The sequence below is a fragment of the Quercus lobata genome, chromosome 4, assembly GCF_001633185.2.
Source record: "Quercus lobata isolate SW786 chromosome 4, ValleyOak3.0 Primary Assembly, whole genome shotgun sequence".
Classification (NCBI taxonomy): domain Eukaryota; kingdom Viridiplantae; phylum Streptophyta; class Magnoliopsida; order Fagales; family Fagaceae; genus Quercus; species Quercus lobata.
In genome coordinates, this window is record NC_044907.1 from 89,054,133 (window position 1) to 89,068,588 (window position 14,456).

The 14,456-nt window shown below is 31.6% G+C and overlaps 1 protein-coding gene across 1 annotated transcript; it reads left to right on the plus strand.

Annotated features, from left to right (window-relative positions):
* Positions 1–1,614: 1,614 nt before the first annotated feature.
* Positions 1,615–5,897, plus strand: LOC115986101 (probable LRR receptor-like serine/threonine-protein kinase At3g47570). The gene is made up of 6 exons (XM_031108961.1): positions 1,615–2,182; positions 2,394–2,565; positions 3,683–4,335; positions 4,889–5,151; positions 5,194–5,356; positions 5,890–5,897. The coding sequence occupies exons 1-6, from the start codon at positions 1,615–1,617 to the stop codon at positions 5,895–5,897; spliced, it is 1,827 nt and encodes a 608-aa protein (XP_030964821.1).
* The last annotated feature ends 8,559 nt before the right edge of the window (positions 5,898–14,456 follow it).

Consider the following 14,456-nt stretch of genomic DNA (forward strand, 5'->3'; position numbering starts at 1 on the left):
CGTGTCCTGTTTAGATAAGCAGATAACCCCAAATCACATACTTTGGTTTGTTCATTTCTCATCTAAAAGATATATATTTGACTTTGGTATTGAAAATGTAATATCTTAAATGAAATTTTCTTTCTCCTATGCTTAGTGGGCTAACGATATTCTAAGCTTCTATGTAAAGATATTTGACTAGAATGAATAAAATCAAAGTGTATTTTCAGCAAGACTCTTACAAATCATAGAAATTGAATGATATTGGAAGGAATTGTTAACATAAACTGGGGCCTTTTTGTTTAATATGAAATTTGCCCCATTTTTATTGTGTTTTTGATAAATATTGCATACGCAGGTGTGGATGTGAAAATAGTAGATGTTAGCCTCTTATACAAGCGCAATGTTCAGGCATATTAATTCGAATATGAAAAGTTTAGTATGAAGCCAAATTCTGATTGAGAATTTTTTTTTTTTTTTTTTTGAGATAACTAATGTTTTATTAGTTGATATATTTCAACATTTGCTATTTTGCAAAGAGGGAAGATAACCCTTGACAGAGCCACAATACGAATTTTGTTCTAGACTTGACTTGCCATATATCTCATTCTGGAAAGATCAACTCCAAGATAGGACCACTTGGGAAAGGGAGTAAGAGAGTTGTAATGTTCTTGGACCCGCTAATGGGGCCCCATTTAGAATGAAGATAGTTCAAAGTTCAAATTCATGTGCTTTGCACCAATACAAATCTTAAGCCCATCTTGTTTTTAGGATATAGAGGTCCATTATTGATGACACAAATAACACGGTAGGGTTGTTGTTTGTTCTCAAGTCCGTTATTGATGACACGAATCACACGATAGAGTAGTTATTTGGTCTTAGGTCCATTATCAAGATAGTATCTCATGCGTTCAGCACATGAGACCTTTGTATCATTGACATGTGGGCCCCACACATGCATGAGAGGGTGCGGGCCACATTTTAGTGAGACATAAGTCTCATGCACTTGGAGCATACATGACTAATGTACCTAGACATAACTATAAAAATTAGTCAAAATAACAATAAAAATAGTTCAAACAACAACAAGATTAGACTAAACAGAATAAATAAACAGAATAGTCAATAAAACTCATTGAATTTTTTTTTTTTTAAAAAAAATCATTCAAATTAATAATCCATTAAACCCGTTGTTTTAAAATAATCTATAATTTCATTTTTTTTCCTAAAAAAAATTGATACCAAGAGAGAGATACTGCGGTAGTGAGTTCTCCTAAGCTTTGCAATCGCTGAAGCTTTACTCTCCTCGATGACTCAACTTATCATCCTTTGCTCTCTCTCTCTCTCATCATGATCAAACTCACTAATTAACTTTATTACTCTCATTTCAGCATTCTTATTAATTTTCACTTTATCTCCTATTAGTCCCTTTTTGCGTTTTCATTTTGTTAGTAAAAAGAAATTGTAAAATTTTGTATGTTTACAAGTTTTTTATTATTTTTATTTTGAAAGATTCAAGTTTTTTATTATTTTCAGGAGCCACTAATAACCGAAACAGCCTATATATAATACAAACTTGTGTATCTACCTCTACCTCGCACTAAAATTTCACCAGTTTCCTGCTTGTCCAAACCAATGAAGCTTCACAACCCCAATTTTCTTGCATTATTATGCTCTACATTCCTTCATATCATTCTATTCTTTGCTATAACCCTACTATGCTTGCAACCTACCACTTCTGTCCCTTCAACAAATGTAACTGATCATTTGGCTCTACTCAAATTTAAAGAATCCATTAATTATGACCCACATGGAATCTTGAGCTTCTGGAATGATTCTATCCAGTTCTGCAACTGGCATGGAATTACATGTGGCCGCCGTCATCAAAGAGTCACAACCTTACAACTAGAAGCCCATAATTTGGGTGGAACCATTTCACCATACATTGGCAACCTCACTTTTCTTAGGGCCATCCACCTTCAAAACAATAGCTTCTATGGTGAAATTCCAAAAGAAGCTGGTCATTTGTTCCGACTGCGAGATCTCAATCTTTTCAATAACACGCTTGGAGGAGAAATTCCAACAAGCTTGTCCAACTGCTCCGAACTAAGGCTGATGAACGTCTCGGTAAACAAACTTACTGGGAAAATTCCCACGGAGCTTGGCTCTTTGACCAAGCTTATATCTCTTCGGGTGGCCAGAAATTTTCGTAGGAGGAATCCCAGGTTTCTTGGGAAATCTTTCATTTCTCGAAATGTTTTCGGCAGCCTATAATGAAATAGAGGGAAATATTCCAGAAAGCGTAGGCCGTTTGAAAAGCTTATCATATTTCGCAGTTGGAACCAATAAACTGAACGGTATGGTCTCCCCTTCTCTCTACAATATATCATCTATTAGAGCCTTGGCAGTTACACTAAACCAACTTAGTGGTGCCCTTCCAGAAAATATAGGCCATACTCTCCCTAATCTCCAACAATTTTTATTAAGTGAGAACAAATTCTTTGGGCCAATCCCTAGTTCTTTATGCAATGCATCTAAACTTCAAATACTTGACCTTAGCAATAATAGCTTTGTGGGATCAGTTCCAACTAATTTGGGTTATCTACGAGATCTTAAATTCTTGCATATAAGTAAGAATAAATTAGGAAGGGATTTGGAATTTTTAACGTCTCTAAGAAACTGTAGCAAAATAAATGTTCTAGCATTTACGAAAAACCAATTTGAAGGTGTCTTGCCCAGTTCTATAGGCAACTTGTCAACACAACTCACTGGATTTTATTTGGGAGGCAATAAAATATCTGGAACCATTCCTGTTGCATTGCAGAATCTCATCAACTTAAATGTCTTGGGTATGGAGAATAATCTTCTCACAGGTATGATACCTACTTGTTTCGGGAAGTTTCAAAAGATGCAAGGATTGTATTTAAATGGAAACAAATTTTCAGGGAAAATCCCAAGCTCTATTGGCAACCTCACTTAATTGGTTGAATTGTTTTTGTTTCAAAACAATTTAGAAGGAAGCATTCCTCCAAGTATTGGTACTTGTCAACGTTTACAACAGTTGGATGTTTCACAAAATTACCTAAGTGGAGTCATATCCCAACAGGTTTTTCAAATTTTTTCTTTGTCACTTTTACTCAATTTATCCCACAACTCATTTAGTGGCAAATTACCTGTTGAAGTAGACGGTTTGAAGAATATTGATTCACTCGATTTCTCTAAAAACAATTTTTCTGGTGAAATTCCTACAACAATTGGAAATTGCTTTAACTTAGTGTACCTAGGCTTGCAAGGGAATTCCTTTAATGGGAACATACCTTCATCAATGGCTTCCTTGAAAGGCCTTGAACATTTAGATGTTTCACAAAAAGCTTATCAGGATTAATTCCAAAGGGTCTAGAGAATCTTTCATTTTGTAAAACGCAGCTCAAACAGCACCTTGAAGCTGCGTTTTTGAAAAATGCAGCTCCAAAATGCAGCTCTAGAGCGCGTTTTTTGTAGTGAGAGGAGTTTTCAGAAATGTAAATATGATATTTGTTATTGGAAACAATAAGCTTTGTGGGGGCATTCCACAGTTGCAATTACCAACATGCCACAAAGTTACAAAATAAAGAAAGTCCCTTGCTTCTAGACTGACAATCACAATTGTTTATGTCGTTACATGTATTCTTCTAGTGTCATCCCTTCTCGTTCTCTATTGGAGGAAAAAGTCAAATAAGAAACCATCATCTATAGTCTCAAATATTGATCTCCTTCCGACAATTTCGTACAAAATGCTTCATCAAGCGACTAATGGATTTTCTCTCAACAATTTGATTGGATCTGGTAGTTTTGGATCAGTTTATAAAGGGATTCTTGAGCAACATGAAAGACTAATTGCTGTAAAGGTCCTTAACCTTCAAACAAAAGGAGCTCCCAAGAGTTTTATGGCAGAGTGCAATGTGTTAAGAAATGTTCGGCATCAAAATCTTTTAAAGATCTTAAGTTGTTGCTCCAGTATAAATTATAATGGTGATGAATTCAAAGCTCTAATATTTGAATTCATGACAAATGGGAGCTTAGATATGTGGCTTCATCCAATGATAGATAGTGAATATCAATCGCAAAATTTGAGCTTTTTTCAAAGACTTATTATTGCCATTGATGTAGCTTCTACATTATGTTATCTTCACAATCGTTGTGAGCAAAAAATCATTCATTGTGATTTAAAGCCGAGTAACATTCTTCTCGATAATGAGATGATTGCTCATGCTAGCGATTTTGGTTTAGCAAGGCTCCTCACAACTACTAAAGATTCTTCCAAGAAGCATACAAGCACAATCGGATTAAAAGGATCTATCGGCTACACTGCTCCAGGTATTACCTTTCCTATTCAGTTTTAAATCCTTACCTATTCAAATATATTACTCTTTTTTTGGTCACTTTATCATGAGATAGGATTTAACTCCTTGAATTTCAAGCAAATAGTCTTTTCAATATTCGTACCATTAATGTAAACAAATACTCTCTTGCTTAGTATTTCTATGTCTCTTAGAACACATATTCGCGTGGATACGCACACAAGCATAGAATTAATTTTATATTTTTCATGAAATTGAAAATTTTAAAGCAAAAATAAGATTTAAATATGAATTAAACTTTGAGAAATGCCAAAGTTGATTTGCTGATGGTTGCAGTCCTTTGACTAAGTTTCATGTATTCTTTGTTACACATATATTACCTTAATCAAAATTCTCTTGGTAAAGTTACGAAAGCCTTCCTCCCATTTTGGAAGTAGTAACATATGTCATATAATATTTTTAATATATATTCATTTTATTTTCTTGGCGTTACCTTTTGTAGACCTTAAATCCATATTTTCATTATATATGGAGAATTGCTAAATTCTCTTATATTTCATGAGTTGTAGAGTATGGTATTGGTGGTGAAGCATCAACTGAGGGGGATGTATATAGCTATGGAGTTCTTGTGTTGGAAATGTTCACTGGAAGGAGGCCCACTAATGATATGTTTAGAGATGGTTTGAATCTCCATAACTTTGTTAAAATGGCACTACCAAAAAGACTTGTTCAAATTGTTGACCCACTGCTTTTACCAAGAGAAGCTACAGAAATGGGAGAAACAACTGCGACAATAATTGCAAAAGAAAAAGTTGATAACAATGATGACAATGCCAACGAAATTGAAGTAGAAGAAGCTGATAACAATGAGGAGTCTAAGCAAATTGATGCTAACATGCAAAAGTTCTTACTCTCAATCTTTAACATTGGAATTTTATGTTCAATGGAATCCCCAAAAAAGAGAATGAGTATGGAAGAAGTCCTTAAGGAACTACAATTGATAAAAAATACTTTTGTTGGTTTGGGGAACCTCAGAGGTAGACCAAGTAGACCAAGTATTTAATTTTAATTACAAGACTATCCTGAGTAGTGTATCCTAGTCATTTTGTTTATGGATCCTGTTAACGGATGCTCTTAGAGTATTTGTTAATAATAAACTTTTAATACAACTTTTATGAAAAATATAAAAATTTGTAAAAAAAGTCAGTTGTTTTTTTCTTTTTCCATTAAATGTTTCTAAAAATATTTACTAGACTAATACTCCTAGAACATCCATTAACTTTTCCTTTTGTTTATTTTCTTTAGTTAGTTTGCAAAAACTTCTTTAAAACATAAAGCATGCAAATTTTATGTTTACCTTTGTATTAATTTCAATTAGATGATCCTAGCTAATTGCACAATTAGATTTTCATTTCACATTCATAATCAATAGCTAGATAGAATTTGTCACCTTCTTGTAATTTTTTTTTTCCATTCTCTTTTATCAATGATCCATGCAATAGTTATTAATTGTTTTTGATTTTATCACAGTATGGAATGGTGAACTAACGAACTTTTTTGTTAACTGCAGGAGCATGAAACTATTGAAAGAGATTAAATCTCTTTGATAAGGCTAGGTTAATATCCGTTGCTGAAATTATCAATGGATTTTTTTCCTTTCTCTTCTGGTGAAGGAGTTGTCCTCATGTACATTGATTGGTTCTATTACTGTAATGTGTGTTTATTTGCAAATAAAAGCCTTTATGGGAAGGGAATGTATCAAAAATGCCGTGAAAGTTTGAACTTTATAGATGTTTTTATGCTACATTATTCTAGTGTTCAAATAAAAGTGGATCTTGTGTTTTTATTTCATTTAAACTTTTGAGGCTTTAAACACGAAAAAAATTAGAGAGTGGCTTAACAAAAATTCAAGGAAATAAATTAATCTTATGGTGTAGTTTAATTCAACTTAGGGTCATGATTCGAATTTTTTTTCTTCAATTTTTTTTTGAAACAAACACACACACAAGGGATAATGCCAATTACGTAGATTTATTTTCTGAATTTTTTTATTGTGCTAATATTTTGACTTTCTTGAAAAATACATAACCAATTTAGTATGATGAAAACCTTGAAAATTTTATTTACTGTCAGTATCATATATTTTGGTATGTAAGATCTCAAATCCTATTAATGTAATATCCCACCATATCATATATTTATATGAATTACTTTGGCCGCTGATTGAATGACTAGGTTGTTATTTATTCCAATAAATAGTACAAATAGTTAATTCAAACACAATAAATTAATAACACCAAATCTTATAGTAACAATAAGCACTATAAAACAATGAAAACTCACACAGATTTGATGACAAAGTAGAAAACTACTCTGAGGGTTCTAACTCCGTAGAATATTCACTACAAAAAAGAATTAAAAATATTCTACTTACGAAATTATTGCAAATGTAAACTCTCAATTGTAACATCTGAAAACGTCCCATTTTGCCTTCCCAATGTAGAGGTCTTATAACTCCAGAATTATTTTATAGAACTTTCTTTTTGAACGAACCCCATCACCAACACTAGAACTTTGGTACTCTTTAGTCTAAGGAACCTCTTCTAGATTTGTGGCAGTAAACTCATAAGTTTGAGTGGGTACAAGGAAATCATATGGAAACACAAAATACACAAACCAAAGTATCTATGCCCTGAATACTTCAACATGTTCTAGCTGCAGATCATACATTAAAATTTAAAAGCAAAGGAGTGAGAAAACTGACCAGAAACTTCAAGTACCCATACGATCATTTCCCTAGAGAAAATTCTTAAGATGGTTTGCAGATTCTTTCACAGTTTCTGCATTCTCTTGTGAAGAAAATCAGAGATTTTTGTAGAATAATGACATGCAGTCACATGTACAAAACACGGCAATAATTCTTGTCAAAAATATATTTTAAGATAATTTGTCTATGGTTTATTTTCTGATTAGTTTGGGAAAATCTAATTAAACAAGTCTCTAAAACAGGAATCATACACCAAAAAGCAGCCCAAAAAGAGTACTGTAATTGTAAATAAATAAGGTATATTGTGTATGACCCATAGAACTCCTACACAGTAGGCACCTCAACGGGATGGCACATTTCTGACTCTAACTACCACGATATGTTTTTTGCATTGAAATGATAACCATATAGTCCTTTTTGTTGCAAAAAGACGACTCCTTGTAAAATGGGCAGAGGAGTCCAGAGAATACAAAAGAACAAATTTATGTACAGAGCCAATGACTCTATAAAATAAGGAAGGGAACTGTTATAAGTGAATCCCCCTGCATAATTGGGTCTTGTTATATGCTAAACTCCTAACTTCACTCAAACAACAAACGATAAATAGTTGGTTCTTGTTTAGATGGTTATAGTTTTTAGACTGATGTCTGATTTTATCACATGGTACATACATCTAATATTATTATAAACTCTTCTAGCTCTAGATAAACAACATACTTTAACATGCACATAGCTTATCACAAATTGAAATAAACGAGCAAAACATATACTTGGTATTAAATTTTTACCATGATATGATGTACCTTCATAAAAATATCCTACCTATTTCTTTTGTTTTGTATTCCAACTCTGTCATAAACCATCCGTATGAACAATAATTCCTGCGGTGTTTTTATACATTTGCTCACATGGTGGTTCAGCCAAACAAATTAGAGCCTAGAACTGAAGCAATTCATACTTGCATCAGGGGTTCCCATCTCAGACAAAATTACCCTAGCATTGCCTTCGTCATCAAAGAGAAAATATTGTGGCTCTTTGAGATAACTAAGCTGGTAGTGCTTGGATTTCATTCATGTGATATCTGTCATAAGATAAGAATAGTATGGGAGAAAGAGAGAGGGAAGGAGAGGCAGGTTTACTTTAGATTATAACATCTTGTGGCTGTAGAGAGTACAATAATCAATTTAAGTTTCAATTTATTTTATAAGACTTTAACCAAACAGTTAAAAGAACAATTATCCTTCATTGCCTAGAATTAAATCTTCAAGGATCCAGGTTCAAATAAATTTATTTTTAGAGAATTCCTAGTCTAAATACTTCCAAGGGAACTAGAAAATATTTTCATGGGTGCTTCCTTGCAAAATAGGATCGACTAGGGCGTGAGATCATTAGAAAATATATACTGAAGGTGATAACAAGACATGCACAGATAAAAATGAGAACAAAATTCCAAAAGCAATGGCCAGGATTTGTAAAGCAAACAATTCTACCTCACTAACTATCATTTAAATTTTTTTTTTTCTCTCTCTCTGCTTTAGAAGAATCAATCAAACAGAAATAAACAAACTGCTTTAAATATAAAATCATTAGATCTCTTTCTTCAATCAGGAATATTCCTAAAGATATTATCTTCACTAGCTACTCTTCTTTTAAAATTTAAGAATAATTTATTACTGAGAAAGAAGGTAACAGGGTCCCAATCCATCTCTATCCTCCGGGACAAGAACCTAGATAGGGAGAGGAGAGATGGTGATGGAATCATCCCACTTAAAAAAAAAAAAAAAAAAAAAAGACAAGTGAGCAAGGTTATGAGCAAGACAAATAGACCATTTAAATGCCTAGGAACAAAATCAAAATGAATGATAGACACGTATTCCAAGAGTATGACCTTTTGTGGCACTCATTCTTAAGACATATTATAGTAAAGAATATATTGAATTATGGTAACAAATGTCTCATGTGTAGATGCAAGTATTACAGAGAGTTTTCTGCCTGTGATATGCATTAAAATAGATAATTTAAACAACAAAACTACAATGGTACAAGGCCGCTGCATGCAAAGAGCTCACAAAAAGGAGAATGATATATCTTCATTAATGCCCAAAAAAAGAGCACCTGGTGGGCAAATGCCTCTCCTTAATGCCCTCATCATTTTGGGTCCTGTCCTGTATCTACTTACTTACACGCGTTATATCTTCATACGGTAAAATAGCTGGCTTGATGGTATTGTGAAAGTTATATGTCAAGGGTGAAGGGTTCCTAAGAATGGCTTTGGCAAGAACATCCCTTGACATAAACAATGTCCAGAAGAACTCATGCCTCTCATCAAAACAATGATTGATTCGACAACTAAGAAACCATGTAATGTTAGCCTTGCGTAAAGAAGGCCTGCCTACAAATAATTTCGAAATTTCAGTATTACTACAACCCCATTTCCTTAAAACTTCGAGATAGAGTTATCTGGATGGACTAAAACTTCTTTGACTTGGTTCAGACTTTTCGTCGAATAGGTTTCATGAATTCCAAATAGTTGGAAACCAGAGCAAACGCTGCGGTGCGTAGATTAGGATTTAGGATGCGGAACTGGGTTTTGACCGCAACAATGTGAAAACCCAAACATAAGTCCACCTATAAGCCCATAACACAATTTGTTTTCAAAATCAGTCTTCCAGCCTACATGTAAATGAAAGCGTACATGAGAGTCCATTTCAAGAGGTGTCTTGTAATCCACTACCTACACTGAACTCTGACCCAACCCAATCTTCATAATCAAGCTCATATATATCATCAATGGCTAAACAGATAATGCAAGTGAGCCCATGACTGAGCTAAAAAGAACTTATGATCACTCTAGTTAATGCTAATGATTGAAAGCAAGACCGGCTCAATATTTTTTTTTTGAATTCCTGACTCAATATATTTAAGGCTTAATGTAATTACATTAAATGAGCTTTTTATATTAAATATTATTTACATAATATTTAGTTTATAAATTTTTTATTTATTTATAATATATTATTCTTAACTTTTTAATAGGATTAATTTACCTAATTGTGATTGGGTTGATTTCAGTTCATCCATTCTCTTTTTTGAAAAAATTGTTAAAGTTAATACAAATTTTATGACAAAATCAAACAAATTATTGTGATAATGGATGAAATTAGTTTTAACAAGGTAATAAACGTGTATTTAAAAAGTAATTCTCCAGTGCCCTTTTTTTGGAAGCACCATAATCATAAGTAGATAGCCTGCTAATATTATATTTAACGGTTCTAATCTCACATTGAACAATACCAATATCACATGTAACCTTAATAAAAATATGAAGTGACAAGATTGCAATAAATAGTTTAAATATAAGAGGTCTTATAGGAACTCTTATTGAATTTAAACTCAATTAATTAATATATATATATATATATATATATTAAAATAATGATGTAAAAACATGTGGGCTCTCAAAATCTTATCTAAAAAAATATTAAGAGGTGAACTAAAAGTTAAACTTTTTTAATTCTACATATATTTTAGATATTACATAATAATCAATAAGTCCACTAGTTTGTTGGGAATGAACTATTTATTTTTATCCATAATAATAACAATCTCGAGCAATTGTTTCCACAAAAAAGGTGAATTATTGGTATTGTAAAGATGATCATGGAGGGTCCTGTGGGCTATGTAATCACATACTAGCTAGGATCATCTTTACTATTGCTATCATTAAAATATCTCATCAAAGAAATGAGAGAAGGAGATAGAATATTATACTAACGAAGGCCCCTTGTAGAACAGTTGAATTGGTCATTGACACCCTTCCACTACGTGTACAAGACATTATCAAATTTCAAAATATGCTCTCTCTAAATCTAACTTCGTGGTAAGAAGTTCAAACTTGTTTAAATTTGAGGAAATGAAAGGATTTTGTTATCAGCTTTGCATCCCAGAGACAAAGGGAAACATTATTGCATTTTATTTTGGTTTTTAATTAGTTCTTACATATATTTATTTAGGGACAAAATAATATTTTAACAAATAGTTAAAAGACAAATTAGAAAAAATTAAAAAAGATAAGGGATAAAGTAGTCCAATGAAATTAAAACTTCTAAATAGATCTAACTTCAATCTCCATATTTTAGCCATAGTTATTATAACTTTTTTTTTTTTTTTTTGGGAGGAAATAGTTATGAGTATTATAACTTTCAAAATTCTTTGATTTCTTTCTCATCCATACAATTACTAATTTCGAACAAAAGGAATTACGAAATAGAATTAGAAAAATGAAAAAAGAAAAAAGAAAAAAGAAAAAGAAATATCTAAGTACACCCACAGCCACAGAGCTTTCATGAGGTTAGTCCTCTTTGATGAGTTAGGCCCCTTCTTGATGTTGAAAACCAGACTTCAAGTGTGTAATGATGAATGATAATTACAAACATTATCAAAGTTGAAAGTGGTATTCCCTGTGCGATGGTACCAAGTGTTGACTTTGAGGTCTTTATTGACGGTAGTGGCTGCTCCACCCAAGTCAACACTATCAATATATTGATAATGCACCTAGTCATAACTCTAAAAATTACCAGACTTCAAGTGTGTAATGATGAATGATAATTACAAACATTATCAAAGTTGAAAGTGGTATTCCCTGTGCGATGGTACCAAGTGTTGACTTTGAGGTCTTTATTGACGGTAGTGGCTGCTCCACCCAAGTCAACACTATCAATATATTGATAATGCACCTAGTCATAACTCTAAAAATTAGTCCAAATAATCATAAAAATAGTTCAAACAACAACAACAAAATTAGACTAAACAAAATAAATGAACAAAATATTCAATAAAACTCATTGAAAAAAAAAAATCATTGAAATTTATAATCCATTAAACCCATTGTATTAAAATAATCTATAATTTCTTTTTTTTTTCCCTAAATAATTGATACCAAGAGAGAGATACTGTGGTAGTGAGTTCACCTAATAAGCTTTGCAATTGCTAAAGCTTTGCTCTCCTCGATGACTCGACTTATTATCCGCTGCTCTCTCTATCTCTCATCATGATTAGACTCTTTGACTATTACTCTCATTTCAACATTCTTATTAATTCTCACTTTACCTTTTATTAGTAACTTTTTGCATTCATTTGTCAGTAAAAGAAACTGTAAAATTTCATGTGCTTACAAGTTATTTATTATTATTTTCTTTTAATGCTGAAATATTCAAGTTTTTTTTAGTAAATTTTAATGAATCCACTCTACAACTATTGGATTCAAAAATCTGAATTCGCTTGAAATCATTGAAATTCATAAGCACTAACAAAGGATTGCAAATTGTAAAATGAATTTGAATTAATCTTTGTCAAGCATATTATCTAACAAAAATTAACGAACAAAACAAATTAAACGTTGGGAAGTAAGTTAAAAGTTAAAACGACAAATAAATTATCTCCAGTTATCTTTCTTATGTTTAGCTGTTTGTAGTTGGAAGTTCAGTCTGTTTTAGTCAAATAGTTTGTTGTAGTTGGTAGTCTAGCTCCAGTGTTTTGTTGTAATGACTCTGTTTAACCTGTGTGCTTTTTCCTTTATTTCAATCATTTAACTTCAAATGCAAAGAAAGAAGAAAGAAAAAAAAGTAAAAAAAAATAAAAAATAAAAAAAAGTAAAAAACACAAAAATACCCAAATATAGGGCCAGTTTGGTTTGAGCAAAAAAGGGGTGTATTCTATATTCATTTTCCATTTTTCGTGGGACCCACCACTAAAAAACTTGTTTGATTTTATATTTATATTCAGTTTTCAATTTTAGTATAAAAAAAAAATATAGGATTTGAATGCAAAAACTAAATACAACTTTTTGATTTTTTTTTTTTTTTTTTTTTTTTTTTTTTTTTTTTTTTTTTTTTGAGAAAGATGTTTTCATTTTCTTGAAATTTAATACAGTAACATTTTAATAAAAAAACCAAATCTGTGGGTCTCTCTAACATTGATTTGTCCCATTAAAAAAAAACTCTCTCTCTCAGCTGTGATAAATTTTTAATTGAAATATATAAAGTAAAAAAAACAAAAACTAGACTAGAAAATAATGCCAAACATGAAATGGGTTGGGTAGAAAAAATGAATACATGATTTGAGAAACAAAAAATGAGTTTAGAAAATAAAAAGAGAAAATGAATCTACCTCCAATAATAATCAAAAAGGGCCCTAGTGATCGAGTTCTCATGAGTGCACACTATCTTATAAAATGAGAGTCAAATTATTAGTCAAGTCATCAACTCCATGAAGTAAAGTGGCTATCAACATTTGTTATTTTGCAAGAGAAAAGATGAGAGACTTGACAGAGCCACAACACGAATCTCTTTTTCCGGACTTGACTTACGATATATCTCATTCTGGAAACGACCATCTTAAAGATATAGAGGACCACCTTGAATTTCCTAAGAGGTGTTTGGGAAATTCGCATCCTCTTGTAACCAGTTTGCATAAATTCAAAGTAGGGCTGAGTAAGGACTTGAACAACCCAACCCATCAGCGTTTCAATACAATCTCAAAAGGGGATTGTATTTTATTTTTTTTTATTTTTTTTTTCATGTCTATAGTATGATATTATCTACATGTATATTAATATTTTTATTTAAAAGATAAAACTAAATGAAAGAGAAACTTCAAATCAATTGTTACATGAAGATTTACTTCATTAATCATTTTATCAATTAAAAAACCCCCAAAAAAAAAAAAAATCATTAGTACTTTTGCATATCTAAAAGAAAATATAATGGATTTTAAATAAAGTATTTATAATCTAAAAGTTTAAATAAATACTGTTAAGCTAAATTAAGTAATATATAGAGACAAAATTGCCTTATGCCCTTTTCACCCAAATTATATAGCCTTATGCCCCCCCTTCCCAAACTAATTAGAGAAATATCCCTTTTTTAAAACTCGACTTTCTCAAAATCGAGTTAAGCCATATAGTGACGTTTTTAAGGACCTATAGTGGCGTTTTGTAACTCGATCTCCATGAAATCGAGTTACAAAACATCACTATAGGTTCTTAAAACGTCACTATAAGTCCTTAAAAATGTCACTATAGGATTTTAGAAATTTTTTTTTTTTTAAAACTTGATTTTGAGAAAATCGAGTTACAAAAGAAGGGTATTTCCCTAATTAGTTTGAGAAGGGGGGCAAAAGGTTATATAATTTGGGTGAAAAGGGTATAAGGCATTTTTGTCCTATATATAGTCATTAAATTAGATATTTTTATGGACTTCTTTAAATTAAATTTATAAATTTTATATAAATAAAAGTCTTGTGTGTCCTGTTTAGAATCTTTAGATAAGTAGATAACCCCAAATCACATACCTTGGTTGTTGATTTCTCAT